This window comes from Pterocles gutturalis, unplaced genomic scaffold (genome assembly GCF_000699245.1).
Source record: "Pterocles gutturalis isolate BGI_N339 unplaced genomic scaffold, ASM69924v1 scaffold25533, whole genome shotgun sequence".
In the NCBI taxonomy this organism is placed as follows: Eukaryota; Metazoa; Chordata; class Aves; order Pterocliformes; family Pteroclidae; genus Pterocles; species Pterocles gutturalis.
The window spans coordinates 68,379-86,643 of record NW_010118800.1 but is presented as its reverse complement, the minus strand read 5'-3'; the positions used below and the strand labels follow the sequence as shown (position 1 = coordinate 86,643).

At 37.7% G+C, this 18,265-nt stretch overlaps 1 protein-coding gene across 1 annotated transcript in view; it reads left to right on the top strand.

Annotated features, from left to right (window-relative positions):
- Window positions 1–2,190: 2,190 nt before the first annotated feature.
- COG3 (component of oligomeric golgi complex 3) overlaps window positions 2,191–18,265 on the top strand; it is a gene marked incomplete at its 5' end in the record, with an annotated part of 27,523 nt that continues 11,448 nt past the window's right edge. The window contains 13 exons of the mRNA XM_010076371.1: window positions 2,191–2,337; window positions 2,941–3,002; window positions 4,703–4,868; window positions 5,677–5,751; window positions 5,873–5,965; window positions 6,265–6,390; window positions 8,616–8,696; window positions 8,905–8,948; window positions 9,156–9,282; window positions 9,783–9,874; window positions 12,296–12,435; window positions 13,727–13,887; window positions 16,172–16,283. Coding sequence (XP_010074673.1) covers window positions 2,191–2,337; window positions 2,941–3,002; window positions 4,703–4,868; window positions 5,677–5,751; window positions 5,873–5,965; window positions 6,265–6,390; window positions 8,616–8,696; window positions 8,905–8,948; window positions 9,156–9,282; window positions 9,783–9,874; window positions 12,296–12,435; window positions 13,727–13,887; window positions 16,172–16,283 — 1,426 coding nt within the window. The remainder of the gene's footprint in view (window positions 2,338–2,940; window positions 3,003–4,702; window positions 4,869–5,676; window positions 5,752–5,872; window positions 5,966–6,264; window positions 6,391–8,615; window positions 8,697–8,904; window positions 8,949–9,155; window positions 9,283–9,782; window positions 9,875–12,295; window positions 12,436–13,726; window positions 13,888–16,171; window positions 16,284–18,265) is intronic.

The following is an 18,265-nucleotide window of genomic DNA, read 5'->3' as shown; positions in this document are numbered from 1 at the left end:
GCTTCGCCGCTCCCGGGAGGGCTCGGTCTTCCTTCGGCCGTCCCGGGGCACCTCACGCCGCGGTGCTGCGCCCGCCCCGGCTTGCGGGGGCTTCGTAGGCAGCGGTGACAGCTTTCCCCCTTCATCCAGGGGGCTTTCGTGGCCTGTCCGGGCTGCTGCCCTCAGCAAAGTTTGTTTTCTTAAAATTGAGAGCTCTAGCCGAGGAGTTACATGTGTTTGGTCCCTGGATTTGGTCCCGATCAATTCATAGCTGCTGGCACCAGTGTTATTTCCCGGTACAGCTCACAGGTGATTCAACGAGCCCTATAAAGCTAAGACTCGTGGTAAAAAGCTTAATAAGTTGTCATTACCATGGAAGACATGGTCTCCCACCCGATTATAAAATATCAGGCTCTGACAAGATGATTATTTATGGATGCTTCCTTGTCTGCAAAGGGAAGGGGAACAAAATGTTTGCGTTCTTAGCTGCACTTTTCATGAGAGGTTTTGCATTTGAACAGGATGGTAGCACAAGATATAGTGCAGTGAAATCAACAAAGTTCCCTCTTGGCAAGTGTCTGAAAGATCAAAATAACAAAGGGGATGGGACCAAAAGAGTTCCTTTTTGAAATGCACCTGTTCCAGCTCATGCTTCCTGGTTTCTTTTTTGTGTGAGCTGTGTGCAACTGTACTAAAGTAAATACTGGCAGGCATCCAAAATGATTGTAGAAGGATGTGCTGCTGTTGGAGTGTATTCTTAAAGATCTAAACCAGCACTGCAACAAGGAAGGTATTGTATTTGCCAGTCAGGACAATGGAAATACCAAGAAATGCACCTGTTCCAGCTCATGCTTCCTGGTTTCTTTTTTGTGTGAGCTGTGTGCAACTGTACTAAAGTAAATACTGGCAGGCATCCAAAATGATTGTAGAAGGATGTGCTGCTGTTGGAGTGTATTCTTAAAGATCTAAACCAGCACTGCAACAAGGAAGGTATTGTATTTGCCAGTCAGGACAATGGAAATACCAAGTCATTGAGGTTTTCAGCTGGTCTTGGATTTGCTGAAGTGGGTTGGGACAGGGGCTCCTCGCCTGTTCTGAAAAAGCAGGCTCTGGTGGACTCATCTTTTTCTCAGTAGTAGTCATGAGAGAAACCCTGGCTCCCCAGCTAGGGTCCCGCCTGTTTTGGAGGGTGGGGGGCAAAGATACATGGAAGTTGAACAGAAAAGGTCAATCTGTGTTTTCTTGGATGTCTGAAATCCCAACATTTTTTTCTTTGCCAGACTAATATTACCAGGCAATTAATATTTTACTGAGTAATTTTCTAGAGGGGTACCAATTTACTTTTAAGTAGTATTTTCTGTTTTTATGTTACTGATGTTCTCAGCAATAGAAAGCATACTGTGCTTGTCAAGTGAATTAAAAAATATTATACTAATGAAGAGTATATAATGATGTTTGTTTTCTTGAATAAATTTATTCCATATAAGCTCGTTAGTTGTCTCCAGACATACCTAAATACAATTTCTCTCAAGTTACTTTTTCCCCTATTTTTCTTGCTTAAAAAAAATAATTGTGGCCGATAATTCCCGTTCAGCAGAGCTACTCCTTGTCTTCTAAAAAAGCCTTTCTTTTTAGTATGACTTTTTTATTAAAAAGCATGTAAAAGAATATGAAACACTGTTTCCTGAATAAATTCTGTCAGTATTAAGTCTTGAATTTTCTCTGAATATCTAGTAAAGAAATCTGACAATTCCTTTGCAGTTGTGTTGCCATGTAACGTAGACAATAGTGGCTTTTATTTCTGCTTCTGCATGTGTTCTGAATTCTTTTGTGCTCAGATAACTTTTTTAGTGCATTTCTCTGGATCTAGAACAAGTTGAATTGGAAATTAATGTATAGCTTATCAGTATGTCAGGTACCTGTACATTCAGTTTCTGTTCTTACATGAACATGTACTTTTAAAAAATGTCATATAATACTTTCTGACTTTAACTAAAATGCAAAAATGTTAGGTGTTTCTGAATATTCAGATGTGGTAGTCATTGGTGTATTATGATGGATGCGTACAATGTCCATTGCATTTGTTTCTTAAAAAGTAGATGCCTGTAATTTTTTCAGGTTAATGCTTGGGATTGCGTTATTGTAGTTGGGCTGAATGTACTAGTTCTTATTAAGTTCTCTAACTAAAGCTTTGTGGGTTTTTGTGAGCAGCTTCCAATTGAAGATTTGTGCAGCCTAACATCCCAGTCCCTAACTGTTACACTGACCGCTGCAGTTCCAGAATCCACAGAGGATGTCCTCTTGAAAGGATTTGCCGTTCTGGGGATGGAGGATGAAAGAATTGAAACAGCACAGAAGGTAAGTGATGCTGAATAACCTCCAAGTTGCAGGAATCTTCTTCAGAGAACTCTGTGATTTTCTGTGTCTTTTGCCTGGCTTTTGGTGGGTTTGTTAGTTTTTTGGGGCTGTTTTCAAGATGCATGAAGAAACTCAGTAGGGGGAGGAATCATTGAAGTCATAGCTCTTAAGTGACAGATACTTTTTGCATTTCAAGTGGAGCCTTACGTGAGAGTAAGGCACTCCTTCAGTAAGGTGTGATGTTGCTCATAATATAGCAGAATGTTGTGCCCCCTCCCTCCCTTTCTAATGTAACAGCCTTGTTCTTGTGCAAATAAAAATAGATTAAATATTCAGTCTTTCCCGTTTTAATGTAGTGGAGGAATAGAATAGAATTATAGAATGGTTAGGGTTGGAAGGAACCTTAAAGATCATCTAGTAGAATGTTTCAGTTGTAAGGGACTACATTAAGTAGTTATAGTTTTTCCTTGATCAATAATCAAGTTCAGAAGCAGCTCTGTTTTTAACAAAAGCTCATCTTAATTTCATAGATCTGTTTTGTGTTTTTTTTTTAATTGGTTGTATGTGGTATCTGTATTGTTCACACCATAAATTCTCTTCTAGTTCTTCTCCTGGTTTGCTCAGGTACAAACACAGATGGATCAAGATGAAGGTGCCAAGTATAGGTATGTATTCTTCCTCAATTCCTTTCACTGTAGGCAGTTTAAACCTTGAAGGACTTAATCTTTTCCATATAATACTAGCACACATTTGAATTCAGCTGGCAGGGAAGGGGGAATGTGTTGGAACAGCTGAAGCTTTCCAAGGTGGTGTGCCCCACTCCCATCCTGGAGGCTATTGCTCTTGTGACAGAGCAGTTAAAAGGGACACAGATTTCCTTCTGAACTGCCCAGTGTATTAAGACAGATTGAAATTAGTTTGGGCTTATAGAGGGGGCTGTAGGCAAATGCAGTCTAGGAGCTTTGATACGCTGTTTCAATTGCTGCTTCTATTGCAATGGCATCCTCTGAGGGAGAGACTGCGTAGGCAGGTGTGGCTGGTAGTAATTTCTGCTATGGACATTGGGTTCACCAGTGACTATGGCTGTGACTCTGTGTCTGCATTCCCTGCATTCCTTGACACTTTGCTCAACTCCAGTTTTGAGACTTAGCATTCTCATCTATTTTTGTCTAACTGACTTTTCCATCGGGCTCAGAAGAACCCCTTCCCAGTGACCTTCGCAGTTATTCCTGAAGAGTCTGAAGTACAGCCGAATGGCTTAGCCAAGTCTGCTGATCACTTTTATGGGAACTGGCATATGTTTGAGACTTCACAAACTTACCGTTGGCCACAGAGAGATGCTGCTGCACTTCCCTCTTCTGTTTTTCCTTGCTTTTCTTTGGTCTGCTGCTTTCTTTCTTGCTCTGACATTTGAGGATGTGGCGATTCTTAAAAGCAGAGGTTTAGGCACATATTAAGCCCACGATGAGATCATTAACAATCTGAACAGAGTAGCGCCCTTGCACTTTGTCAGTTGACGCGTTCGCTGTAGCACACACAGATACTGAAGTGTGCCATGGATGCAGAATGGTTTGTAGGACGGCCAATACGTAATAGTTTGCAGGAGGCCAGAGGAGCGGGAGGAAAAGAATTAAGTTATTTGCTTGTTGTACACTAAAGGGTTGCACACAACTACAGAGAATTGTGATTTCACTTGATGCTTTGTGTGTGGTAAAGTAGAGCTCAGAAGTTTTAACTGACATCGAGGAGTAATTAATTTTAAAGGATGTTTCAGTCAAGCTGAATGCTTGACGTGTATTTAGTGATCATTTAGAGTTTATATCTGTATTGAGCCTTAGAGAAACTTGGTGACATTAGATACTGGATCTATTTAATTTAAGCCTCTTTTAGTAAGTTTTGGATCCTCTGGATAATTTAAACTACTTTAGGAGAGTAAAACTAATTTCTAAATGGAAAATGAAAATTGTATAGAAGAGGAGACTCAAATTAACACCCCTGTTGGAAGCAAGGCTGATAGAATTTGGCTGCTGGCAGTGGCCTGCAATCATCGCTATGTTTGTGCTGTCACATTTAGATGGTATTCATGTGCTCTAGAGTAGCTGTGCTTAACACTCCTGCTTTCTAGGTAGGCTTGCTATAAGGAATATCAGGGAAATGGAGTTACTGCAGTGGCTTTTCCAAACCCTATAGCTCTGTTATTTCTGCAGGTCATGAGACACCTGCTTATTGGGCACTCTTGCTTGATGCAGGTGGGTTTTTATTCCTAGAGAGGGAAAGGTAGCACCAATGTCTCTGCAGGCAACTGGATTTGCAAATACCGAAAGTGAAATTTTACTTCTGTTATCTATTGATTCTTTTTTTCTAGACAGATGAGGGATTACTTGTCTGGCTTTCAGGAGCAGTGTGATGCTATCTTGAACGATGTGAATAGTGCCCTTCAGCACCTGGAGTCACTGCAAAAACAGTATCTTTTTGTGTCCACGAAGACAGGAACGCTGCATGAGGCCTGTGAACAACTTCTGAAAGAGCAGGTAATCTTTGGTGGGAGGATTACTGGAAACTTCTAAGATTAAATTAAAGTTTATTTTTCTCAGACTGGGAAAACTTGTGAGCTGTGACGACAGTCCCTCCATTTGCTTTGGACCTAATTTTTGATGTGTTTCACCTGCAGCTAGGGTGTCAGGCTCTGTGCAGTAAAATGTTCAGTATGTGTTGATATACACTTTAGTAAAGAAGGATAGGTAGCTGAGGGAAGCTTTTGTAACTGATGCCTGACAAATGCAAACTTTATTGAGATTGATAATTCTTACCACAGAAGTATTTTGAGCTGTTTATTGCAAGAAGAAAGTTTTTTTTTTTTTTTTTTTTTTTTAAGTTAGAAGCTTATTTCCCAGGTACTTTTTCTCCTCAGGAACTGCTGCAACACTGGTATAATGAACACGTCTTTTTAGCGTGACAGGGTAAGGGAGAGCTTTTAAAGGCTCCAGTCCTGAAATACAGGATTCCTACAGTTCTCTGTAATACTAATGACAACATTGCTGTTTGTATGCGATAGTATCTGTGGATTACTGACAAACCTGTAGAATATATGTTTCTAAATAAATTACTGAGAGTAATGTGTCTTTCTCTTTCAGCAATTTGCTGAATTTGCTGTATTATGCATATTTTCTTGTACTTATTTAGTTGCAAGATATCTAGAGCTAGTTAACACTGATGTGTTCTGAGAGCTGAAAGGGAGGCTGAATAATTATATACATATATTTATACATACATACGTAAATATATACTTAAGCTACTTGCTACGTTGCTGATTTTCTTTTATTTGCTGTTTTTTGATAGTCAGAACTTGTTGACCTCGCTGAAAACATCCAGCAGAAACTTTCTTATTTTAATGAGCTGGAAAACATCAACACAGTAAGTATTATTTCACTGTTAATAGTCTTAGAATATGAAAGTGTGCAGACCTTCTGAACTTTATCACCAACACTAAGTTACTTGGGTTTCATACAATGATGCGTTGTCTTGTTTTCCAAAGAAATTGAATTCCCCTACGCTGTCCGTCAACAGTGAAGGATTCATTCCCATGCTGGCTAAGCTCGATGATTGTATTGCATATATTTCATCACATGTAAGTAATTCAGTATTGATTATAGTTAAATCTTAATAGTTTCAAAACTGTGTATTCATGCTATTTTTGTGGGGGTTTTTTTCCTATAAAATGTTCTCTCTGCCAAATGCAATAAGAAAGCAAAGTTTTCAGTTTTTAAACTTCAGAAATTTTTACTGAATATCCTTAATATGCTGCTGAATTTTTATAAAATACTGTTTTAGTTTGTACAAACTAGCATTTCTAGGTAGTAAAAATAATATTTTAAGTTTTGATAAATTTTTAACTTATTCGTATTTAATTTTTTTTGTTTCTTTCAGCCAAATTTTAAAGACTATCCTGTATATTTGATTAAGTTTAAACAATGCCTTTCTAAAGCTATGCACCTTATCAAGACATACACTGTGAATACACTACAGAACCTCACAAGCCAGTTAATGAAAAGGGTAAGGTGAATCAGTAAGTGGTAACTTGAGCTATACTGGAATGTCTGTTGTAATGCTACACTCTTTTCTGCTCTTTTTTTTTTTTTTGAGGATGGGAGGTGTCAGCAGTCGTGTGAAAATAAGTCAGTCCTATACCACAGTGTTTGTTTAGATTGGCCAAGTTTCAGCCAGAGACCTAGTGATCCAAAAGTTTTAAAACTAGTAATAGTTTAAAAATTCTGGGAATTGAAGAAGGGGAAGTAGGCGAATTGAAGTAAGTGGATAGTAGCCTTGGTGAAGGCCAGGGATGGATAAACAACTGAGTTGGACTGAAACCAGCTGGCCAGACACCATGCTTTCCTGAACCAGTTTGTGCCCTTTAGCTCTCAATCAGCTGCAGTGCATGCTGTTGTCTGTGTTGCCAAGTGGGGAGGGTGCACAAGAGAAACAAGGATGCTGAGGGCGTCTGCTTTGGAGATGGATTGTTAGAGACGGAGAGGTTGCAGAGAATACTTGAAGAATGAATATGGGAATGCGGAATAGTAGGATGAAAACTATTAAAGTACGGCAACTCTGAGTTCATTACATGACTCTCTCAGGATTATATTCTCATAAGTATTTTGGGGTGTTCTTGGTCATCTAAACATTTTTTTATAAGCCTGCACTGCTTGCTGTAGCTGCAGAGAATAACTGTGACAGGTTCCTACTGGTTTTGGCAATATCTTTTGGTTAGTTTTAAATTGTTGACAGAGATGTTAGGGAGTCACAGGGAAGAGCTGGGTGCTTTACTCCCACTCACTTTGGTGCAATTTAGGCAGAAAGGTGAGTAGGGAGGTTTTTTGGTCTCATTAAAATGTTAATAGTCTTGTGCTGCAATGTTTTGGCAGAGGAGAAAGGAGGGGAAAATGTCTCTTTCTACCCACTTTGTTTCTCCAATTGTTGTATGCCTTATGCTCAGTCCTCTTACAGGCAAATTTACCGTCATGAGGGGTAACCAGTAAATTGAAAGATGCTAGAATTGAGAATTGACAGGCCTAAAAGAAGGGGATTTTAGACAGTGTTCATGGAAACTCGCGAAAGGATACTTCTGGAGTGAAGATGTTGGTTAAGTGGCATTGAACATTTTTCATGTTAGGTACAAAACTAGTTTTTATTTCAGAGAAAGTATCATAGCTTGGTTTGATGCCAATGGATTGCCATTACTGAGCTGAATTCAAGCAGAATTGAACATCTCTGATAATAAGCGTGTCTACAGAAAGAAGTGAAACCTAATTTCTGGATTTGAATTGGTGCTTAGCAGTTTTAATTCAGGAAGGAGACCTTTTTTAGGAGTCAGATGACCTCTTCCTTCCCATCTACATGGGGTTTTTTGGATGGTTTGCATATTTCTCTGAAACATCTAACTGCTTCTGCTAGAAGGGCAGTCCTGGACCAGTTGTCTTTAGTTGTGATCAAGCATTGAGATTTCCTGTTGCAACACAACAAGAGACCTTGTCAGGACTGGAAAGGGACTGATGAGATCTAGATGTTCTTTGTTACTCCTCACTTGTGAGCGTGTGGGGATTTTGATCTGTGTTTGTAGAAATATGATCAGGTTGTTCACAGGGATGAACGTAGAAGATGCGGAAGGTGAAAGAGTTTTCCTGTCCCTGCCATGTTTCAAGCGAAGGCCATCCACTTCTCTCTATGTCATCAGTTGGGAAAAGGGGAAGAAACCCTGATGGCTAAACTGGGTCTCTGCTCTGCTTTGTTAGTGATAGAATTTGTCTAAGTTCAAGCTGTTGGCCCAACTAAGCTGGGAAGCCACAGGGGCACTGCCTCAAAACTTAGCATTCTAGTTGAAGCTTGAATGCGAACTGAAACTTAGCTGCGACTGACAGATAAAAGGGGGATTTTGTTCCATTTTAGTAATGCAGATTAAGGAGCAACAATCAGTACTACTGTGGCAGGCCCAGAGAAAATAGTTGTCTCTAAGGGAGGATGCTGTAATTACTGAAAAGGTTACTTTTGCTGTAGAGACTTTTGTTTGAAACTTCTGTTATGTGTTTTGTTCTCCCATCTGGCTTTATCAGAGTTCTGAAACAGGTGTGCCTTTCTAGGTGGAAAGTGATAAAGAGCTGTTCTACTGGTATTATAAATGTGAAGAACCAATACCCTGTTTTAGAGCCCAATTATTGCAGCCATTAAATACTAGAAGCCAAACACAGAATTCTCCTTTTAAACCAATTACTTATCTCTTCTTTCAGGATCCTTCAGCTGTGCCAAATTCTGACAATGCCTTCACACTGTTTTATGTAAAATTCAGAGCAGCTGCTCCCAAAGTCAGAGTAAGTAGGCTGGTAACTATCTGTTAAAAAGGAAGCTGTGAAAATGAGGCTTGAATTTATTAGTAGTGTGAATGCAAGGATTACATATTGTGCAAGTGTGAATGCCCAAAGATTGCATATTGTGTCTATGGAAAAATACTGCAAACTGTTTTCCAATTATTAGAAAAAAATTATTTACTGATAATACTTTTTTCTTTTTGTTGATTAGACTCTTATTGAACAAGTAGAGCAAAGATCTGAAAAAATGCCAGAGTGAGTATGTCTTCATAATTTATTTTCAACAAGTTTAAGTTTTGAAAATCTTTATTTTAAATGACTAATGTGCTAAACAGCATTTAAACAAAAGTAAAGTATTAAAAATTGAAATTATGTAGGCCTAAAAGAGAACACTAGAATGAATTTTATGTTTACCAGAAAATTAACTTCAGGATGTGGTTACTGTTTTAATTTCTTGTCTAGATATCAACAAGTTCTCAATGAAATCCATCAATGTTACCTCGACCAGAGGGAGCTCTTGCTTGGTCCAAGTATCGCTAGCACTGTTACAGAATTAACCAGTCAGAACAACAGAGATCATTGCGCTCTGGTAGGTAAAGCAGTCATGTGTTGTAGGGTTTTTGTTGCGTTTTAGTCCCCTCTCCCCCAGGTAAAACATACCTGTTTAATCCAGTTGTTTACATGCAGAATTGTCACTTTTGTTTGTGGTTTTGAATCATTAAAATTTTATTAATATTTTCAACTACTGCGTGTTTTGTGAAAGATTATTCTGTAAAAACTGCTCTGCTACAAAACTCACAAAGGAGTATTTTCAAAAGCATAAAATATGGTTTCTTAAATTTCATCAAAAACAAAGTGACAGAAGTTGCACAGTGAGCTTTTATTTGACTACTAACATCTTTTCAGTCCTTAGTTTATAGTTGATCTCAATAATTTTGAATTTCACAAAGCTTTAATTTAATCATAGCTGTAGTAATAACAATACAGTAGATAGTATAATGATATATAATAATATCTGTAATACCTCCTGTCGTACTGATTCAAGGAAAATAATTTAATAATCAAGTATTGATATTTCTGTGAATACAGGTACGAAGTGGTTGTGCCTTTATGGTCCATGTATGCCAGGATGAACATCAGCTTTACAATGAGTTCTTCACAAAACCAACACCAAAACTGGAGTAGGTGGTACATACTGGTTTTGTTTTACTGCATGTTGTATTTACTATGCTGTGATATAGCAGACAGTGTTATAATAGCAAAAAGGTTACATTGTAGTGGTTTGGTAAGAAGCAGTAAGAAGGAAAACCTTAATCACTTTATGTGTCAGAATTTGATGTTCTTTTGTTTTCTTTTTTCTTCAAGCGAAGCTGATAGTGTACATGCTCTATAAATAATCTGAGTAATGTAAATGCTCTGTGGATGGTCGGAAAGAGATGAAGACACACAGTTGCATTGGAAATAGCTGTAGAAGTTTACAATGCTACATCTCTCAGCTGGTTTTGTACTGCCTCTATGCCAGTAGTTTGTACAGTCAGTTGAAGAAGTGCTTTTCGTTTACTTCAGTGTAAAAAATTAAGCTGATGAACTCCAGACATTTTTCATCAAGGATTTAGAGTTAGTGAGCTGCCCTTACAGTCAAGGACTATTTACATCTGGCTGTATGTGAGCAGAACAGAAGGCGGGGTAGTAGACACATGACAGTGCCAGTATCTGTACCTGCTCTGCCTAGATCTGGAAGAGGGACAGGTTGTTGTCTTCACATGGTAATTGCATTATACAAGTATTGTAAGTTTTTTACAACAGACCTGTAATATTAGAGCAATTGAGTAGATTGTTCCCCTTTTCTAGTTTGCTGGTATTTTTTAGTAATGGTATCTAATTTTGAAATTTGGACAGGTTGTGTTCCCTTGCTATGAAGTTCATAAATGAAGTTTATTCCTATTAATATAACCGAGACACTGGTTTTGAGTGTTGTATTATCTCAAAAACAAGTGTGGCTTGAATTGAGTAAGTCTAACCTGGAAAAAATACTGCCCATTACCTTCTCTGTCCTCTAAAGCTAAAGCAGAACCATAAACGCATAAAGCTGTACTAGAAGTATGCCATAGAGCCAGAGTAGTGGCAGTCTTTTTCTTTCCTAAGAAACGGAGGTCTCATGTGGGACATGCTCAGGATTTTAGGTGACCTAACTAAATTGACTTAAGAACCAATTTAGCCATCTCAGTCCAAATCTTGAAGTAAACATCTCTAATTGAAATCAGTGTAAAATGTTGCTCAGACAGAAATTTCATCACTATTGCTCTTCACGCCAAGAATGAGAATAGAGTGCTAATTATTTTTGAATCTTGATGGAAAGTAGTTACCTCCTTTCATAAGAACTTGCTTCCTTTTTTTGCCTACGTCTAATAAAATATTTAGAGGGAAATGTTTCAAATTGTAACTACTTTATTAGGTTTTTCTTAGCTGCATAACAGATAGCCTCATTTTTTTCTGAAGTGCTGAGGTGCTCTGAAGGCATAGTAACTAGGGGTCTATGTACAGATAAAAGAGTTTACCAAAAATCTAGCCAAAAGTAGAGATCTGAGTTTGAGTGTTGTATTTGATAATTAGGCTGTGGCAATGCTCTCCTTTGTTTCTGCTTTTAATATGGAGAGTTACTGTTTTATCAAGTTGCTTGTAGAGCTATAGAATACAACAGAAGAAAGACATTCATAATGTTTCTTTTGTGAGCATTTTTTTGTCCCCACTTTGAAAGCAACTGAAGTGTCCTTGTTCTATTGTCAGCCATTCTTTGTGAATTATGAAAAAAATATAGTACAATAATATCAACAACTGTACTACACTGTAAATACTTAAATATTTTTAGTGATTGTATTTCCAAGTCTAACTGGAGAATTACTTGAATTTTCTGCTACTGACAACAGCGTTATTAGCTAATCTGTGATTAGTGAAGGGAGCATTAAGAATGGCAAAAATGCGTAGAATGAATGCTGCTGGTGTCTTAACCAAGATATACATCACTTTGAACAGGAGAGAAGAAAATAAATGGAAGTGGGATTTCTAGTGTTTTGTATTGCACTGATATTGTAACTTCAGATTGGAAAGTGTGCCCGGCAATGCTGGAAGTTGTTACAGAAAAGGTTACCAAGCTTCTCCTCCTGTGTCACTGTTTATGTGCTTCTGGTTCTAATAAACTGTTGAGTACTTGGAATCAGATAAGGCTTTTCCCAAGGGGAAATTGTGGGTGTGATTCTGATCTCAGCAGTAGCATTTATTTACACAGAAGCCAGGTAAACCAGCTTGCAGTGTCTTCCCTTTGTGACAGGTCAAGTTATTTGTTGTTTTTTAAGATTATTTTAAGATGAATTCAAAACTGTACCACCATTTAACGTGGTTGGTATCCCACATCTCTTAAAGACTTTGTAGGAAATCAGGGGTTCATGTTGTAAAAAGTCTTTTCTTAAGTCTTCTATGATACCGTGTTGCATTGTTTTCTCACCCTCCTTTTAAGAATCTTTGCCATAGTGTTTGTGATAAAATTTTATTTTGGTATTGTGGGATCTTGAAAGTGTTTTGCTTTTTTAATTTTTTCTTCACAGTGAACTCCTGGAGAAATTGTGTCTTTCACTGTATGATGTCCTGAGGCCAATGATCATCCATGTCATTCACTTAGAGACACTTTCTGAACTCTGCGGGATTCTCAAAAATGAGATGCTTGAAGATCATGTACAGAACAATGGTAACTCATAGATGGAACCTGATTGTTTTTAACTGTCTTCTTAACTGATAAAATTATTAAATTACATGGGCAAAAAAGTCCCTAGATTTTTTTTTTCTTTCTCATGTATCTTAAACATGTAAAAGACGAAGTCAGGTTGTTTTAAATAAATTATGGTTTTTTGTTTATAATAGGAAGGTATTTATGGGTCTGTGTATATCTTCATTTAAACTCATACTGGTGTTATAGAGTCCTATTTTCCCTAGATTGTACAAATGCAAGCAAGCATCCACCCAGTGCGTGTATACACACACCAGGATTTATTCAAATGAACTTTTCAAGTGAATTAATTGCTTTGCTTGACCCTGCAGCATCCATGTAGAACTTTCTGCATATGTGATGATAAAACAAAATAATGCAAACCTGTTTTTTTCATTCTGCTTGATGCAGTGTTTACCAGACTAGAAATTGGAACTTCAGAGGGGGAGTTACATAGCTGGTAGAAATTTTTGAGTTTTGGAAGTGTTCAGAGCTCATAGTCTCATAGAAGTGAGCTGATCATCAGGAAAAAAAAATCTGCTATCTTGTTTCCTTGGTATGACCAATGTGTAATAGAATCATTTCACAATCTTAACCTTGCACCAAGTGATAGACAGAAATCATACTTGGTAGCTGCTATATGAGACAGTGTAGCCCTCTGTCTCTGAAGCTGTGCCAATATCATGAAGAATTGCTCATTTTCCTAGAAGTAGAATTGTAACACTGTTGGGAAGGGGGAGAAGATTGGTGACATCATCTTGGCTAATCTTAAGAAGTAACTTTCTACTACTTAAATTTAGGCTGATACAATAGTCCTTAAGTTGGACATGAGCTGCTTTGGATCATCTGTTCTGGTAGGTAGGCATGTGAGTTAGCTTGTCAGCTCCTGACAGTAACACTGTAGGCATTGGCTTTGATAGAACCAAAGCACGTTGGTTTACTGTCCAGGCAGAAATGCCACTTGATATGCCCAGGTCACAGTTAATTAAAATGCTTAATGCTAATATGGCGTCTGATGTTGTCAGTGTGAGATTGGATTTTCACAACCTAATGAAAATTTGAGGAGCTGAAACGACTGCAATATGGAGTTCAGTAATTCCTTGTTTGTCACAAATTTGTCTGCGTGCCACTGTTCCAAAAATAGTCAGACTTCATCTGCAGCAAGCCAGTTTTGTGAAGGTTCTGTATGGGATACTTCAAACTTCTGTGTTTATAAGCTTGTTTTGCAATTAAATTAACAAATTTGTACCTTTTTTTTTTTTTCCTTTGTCAGCTGAACAACTGGGTGCGTTTGCAGCTGGTGTCAAGCAGATGTTAGAAGATGTACAAGAGCGTCTTGTCTATAGGACGCATATTTACATTCAGACTGATATCACAGGCTATAAGCCTGCCCCAGGTGATCTTGCATATCCTGACAAGTTGGAAATGATGGAGGTATGGCATCGGCTTTTTTATTGGCCTTGATTAGTTTTATTTTTATATGCAGTATATACAATTGTGCAATATAGTGCTTTGCAGATGGGGTTTTCCAGTTCTTAGGCATATGTAGTATTACTGGCACTATCAGATTGGCACCACTGATTAAATCATGATCCTAGATGAGATCTCAGAGAACACTTTATTTCAAACTCAATAAAACTGGTGATAGTTCTCACAGTTAACAGTTCTCTCTGAACTTGAAGCTTCTAAATTTTCTCTCATAACAGTAAATTTTTATTTACTTTCATAAGTAGTAGGTATTTACCCAGTGTATTTTCTAGTTGAGCTGAAGTGAGGGGAGACTTGTTTCTACCTTTAGATAATTCAACGTGTCAGCAATGGTTTCCAGTAGCCTTTTTCAAGTTCGTATCAGTATTAGCCATTTTGTAGTCATTTCAAACCCTTTGAGTCAGTGTTCCTCTTGAAAGCAGTCGTACTGATTCTACTTACTTTAAAAAGTTAACACTATATTGATGAAAGATTTCAGAACAAAACTACTCACAGAATTTAAAAAGTGGCCAATGGAAAACTTCAAACTAGTTTTTGACTAGAGCAAACTGCATTTGATATGCAACTGAAAGGTAGCACTCCATGGAAGGGATTAAGTATAATAGATAACTGTTGCCATGCATTTTATAATGAGAGGCCCAGGCTGTCAGAGGCTTGAGTTGACTAAGAAGGCCGGTTCTGGCATGGACTGGCAAGATCCAGATTGCTCTATTCCACTTTCCATCTATCTACCGGAATAGCTGATGATGCTTAGAAAATTCTAGGACTTACTTGCAGCTGACTGGTTGGTAGAGAAGCTGTTGTTTGACTTCAGAATCAGAGCATTACTTAGCTATGAATCTTCTGTGTTTTATGTGTTGTGTATATATATGTATTTATTGTTGTGGGCTGGAAGAAATTAACATTGTATAACTGTACTTTATTGTGTTCATTCTTGCCTATAAACAAACACTGTGAGAAACTTCTTAGAACTGAACTCACATGGCTGTAATCTTGTCTTTATACATGTGTAAAGCTTTTATTATGTTACAGCTTATGCTTTGGTGATTGTAAGGGACGTTCATAGGTTTTTAGGAAAGCATTTACAAATCCTGAAGCTAGTGAGTTTTTAGGATACTTGCCTTTTATACTGAAAGTTTAAGGGCAAATAAGTTTTGGAAGAAAAAGCAAAAATAGTAACAGGGAAGCCCACCATGTAGAATGCAGTTAAATGGCATCCCTACATTCAGAACAGCTAGTGTTCAGAAGTTTTACTGGAATACCTAGTGCAGGTTTGGTTGGTTGGGTTTTTTTTGCTAAAATTGTGTGAATAGAACTTGATGAAAAGACAATTGTGAGAACTTTTTAATGTTAGCTATAACTTCTGTAGGCAAGCAGTTCAGATACTTAGTCTACACAAGGCCTTATTTTCTAACTAGGGTCCCATGGCTGTTCAGTTAGGAAGAAGAAGAAAGTGAGTTTTGCAGTTCATTCTAGATCGAGAAATTATGCTGTACTTCATATGTCCTCGTAAGACTCCTGCTTTTGCCAGGTTTGAGATTCATTTTGCTACTTGATTGCTTTTAAGCCTCAAAACCTTACTATTTAGAGAGACCTTCTGTCTGAGTAAATGAATTATTAAAATGTTAAAAGCACAGGGCAGAAATATTTCTTGTGCTTTTCTGCTCAAATATTAATGCAGTTCTCTGCCCATTCTTGCTGCCTCTCGTTGCTTTGAAGTGGACCAAGTAGTGAAAAAGGTTGAAATATGGAAGTGTTGAGTAATGTTAGCGGAAACCTTTTTGTTGAACTCCTTCAGGGAACAAGCTAGAGCATGCTTGGGGGCCATCTGCACGTATTGTTTGTAGGAATAAACCCATCACCGAGATTATCTGTATGAAATCCAAGTAAATGTTGAATTTGGGTTCCCCTATTTTTAGCTTGTGTTTCTAGGTTGCTGGACTGGTTATTATTTAGAGATCAGTAAAACTAGGCAAAATGGAAAGAACAGTGCTTTACAGAGAACTATATAGTACTTGTGAATCTTAAATTGCTATTGAAATACTTCTGATACTGTTTTGGAAACATCTGTCTTTATTTGTTTTAATTTCTTTGAAACACTGGGGAGCTGAGCATAGCTGACTCCTTTTGCAGTTTATTGTGCTTTTTTCTATTGTAATCAAAGCAGCATAATGCTGCTTAAAATAAGCAGAAAAAAAATTTAAATTGTGTGGTATATCTTCCCCTGCAGCAAATTGCACTGAGTTTAAAAGAGGAACAGAAGAAGCAGCCATCTGAAGCTTCATTTTCAGATGTCCGGCTGGAAGATCCCGAATCCTGCAGCTTAGTTAAATCTGGTATGAAACATATCTCATGTTGTCAAATCAATACATAAAGCTCTTGGAGAGTGAGCATTAACTTGAACTATCAGTGAGAAACTTACATGTATCTTAAAGGGTTATTTTCCTAGAGAATTTCATAAGAAATTTTGAGACGTGAACTTTGTCTCAGGGTTCATAATAACTTCTTTTTATTTTGAATGAGGAACAACTTAATATTTTCCTTTTGGTGCCTGTGGCATTTCTTTATGCTTCCAGTGCAATTCATTCTGTGAAGCAACTACTTTTGTAGCTGACAGCTTCTATTATACTTTGTATAAAACTGACCTTCTGTATTCTCTACTGCAATGTAGCCCTACCATCAAGATATATACTTAAGGATGCTTCTGTTTGTTAGCTGTGCTAGGGTGAGAAGGGTAGTTTGTGGTGTCAGACGTGTCTGTGAAATGAATGTTTTGAGCATCTGGGAGTGTCTTTGTGCCTTTACCTGGGAAGGAGACTTCTTCCTTTGAATGTGTTTCCACTTAATGAAACCAGTTAGTAATTTTAGCTTCACAATTCACAATGTAGTCCTTGACTTTTTAAAGATGTGACCCATGTGCCTGTAAATTGCGGTGAACTGGATGTAAGTTCCATGAAATGTAGTTCTTTTGATGCCAGTAATTTGAGTTACAGCCCTTTAAATTTTTGTCTAAGATCCATAGAGGATTTCTCCCTTTATTTTATCATTGTTCCGAATGGTACACTGTTATTTTTCCCAGCAGCACCTTTCTCAGCTCTTTGTCAGTTGTTTCTCATATTCGTTCTGATTACTTGGTATTTTCTTACTTTTGGCTTGTAAGGCCTGCAGAGGTCTTTCTGGCTGTTTCTAGCTGGACTCCACAAATCCCACTGAGGGTGGAGTTCATCTTGCTTCAAGCCAGGTGTATGGCATTCACAAGTCCTGCAAATCCCACCTGCATTCAGTAGACAGAAGGGACCTATATGATGTAATTTGAAGGTAAATGTCTGAGATGATTGGGATTATTTGCCCTTCAAAGGTGCCTGTCTCCCATTTCAATGCCTGCAGAAGCAGCTAAAGTGACTAATAAGTAGCCTAGGAATCTCAAACTGACAGCTAAGGTCTTATAGGCCTTCTAATTACCGTGACAATAAATTTATTTTTGCAAAAGTTAGAAATATATTGCTGAATTATTTTAGACAATTCCCACACTGATCCCATAAACTCTTCACAAGCACTTATTCCATCATTAGCTAAAACTTTAAAAATATTACCTTTTTGAATGGTCACTAATTGGAATCAGCGTTGACTCAGCTGTTTCCCAGGATTTAAGGACAAAATGAAAATAATACAAGACTTCTGTCTGTCAGGTGTTGTGAAAATCCATTTTGAGCATACAGAATTATTACAAAGGTTACCCAGGAGGAGCAGTTTTTTTATGTTTATGGACCCCCATGACAAAATTGATTTTGCCATTATTTTTGCGGTTATTAACATGATGTCTAAACCCTACAATTTTTGCAACAGTTGTAATCAACATAGGATTATCCCCAGCAGAAAGGAAAGCATGAAGAAGTAAAATTGATGGAATTTTTTTTCCCTTTTTTTTCCTGGGCATCTCCTGTAGTTCCAAGATCACTGACCATTTTTTTCTTTTTTTCCTGTTATGTTGTTTTTTTTTTCAGTAATTGTTTGATCATTTTAGCTGTTGAGCTAAGTAGGGGTGAGTGTCATTGGAGACATGCCTGTAAAAATAACTTATTCAAAAAGGTTGAGCTGGGCCTTCCCTGAAACCGAATTCATGTCTTTCACAGCCATGTGCTCTATATGCATCAGAAATCTAGTATGGACCTGCTCAGAAGGAAAAAAGCCTAGCCTGTTTGGTTGCAATAAAATATGTCTTATTACTGTGGAGTTAGTATGAAGTAGAGTTGAAATTGCAGTCTCCTTCAGTTGAAAGGACAGACAGGCGAGTTTTTCATGTGTGTATTTTACTTTTAAACAG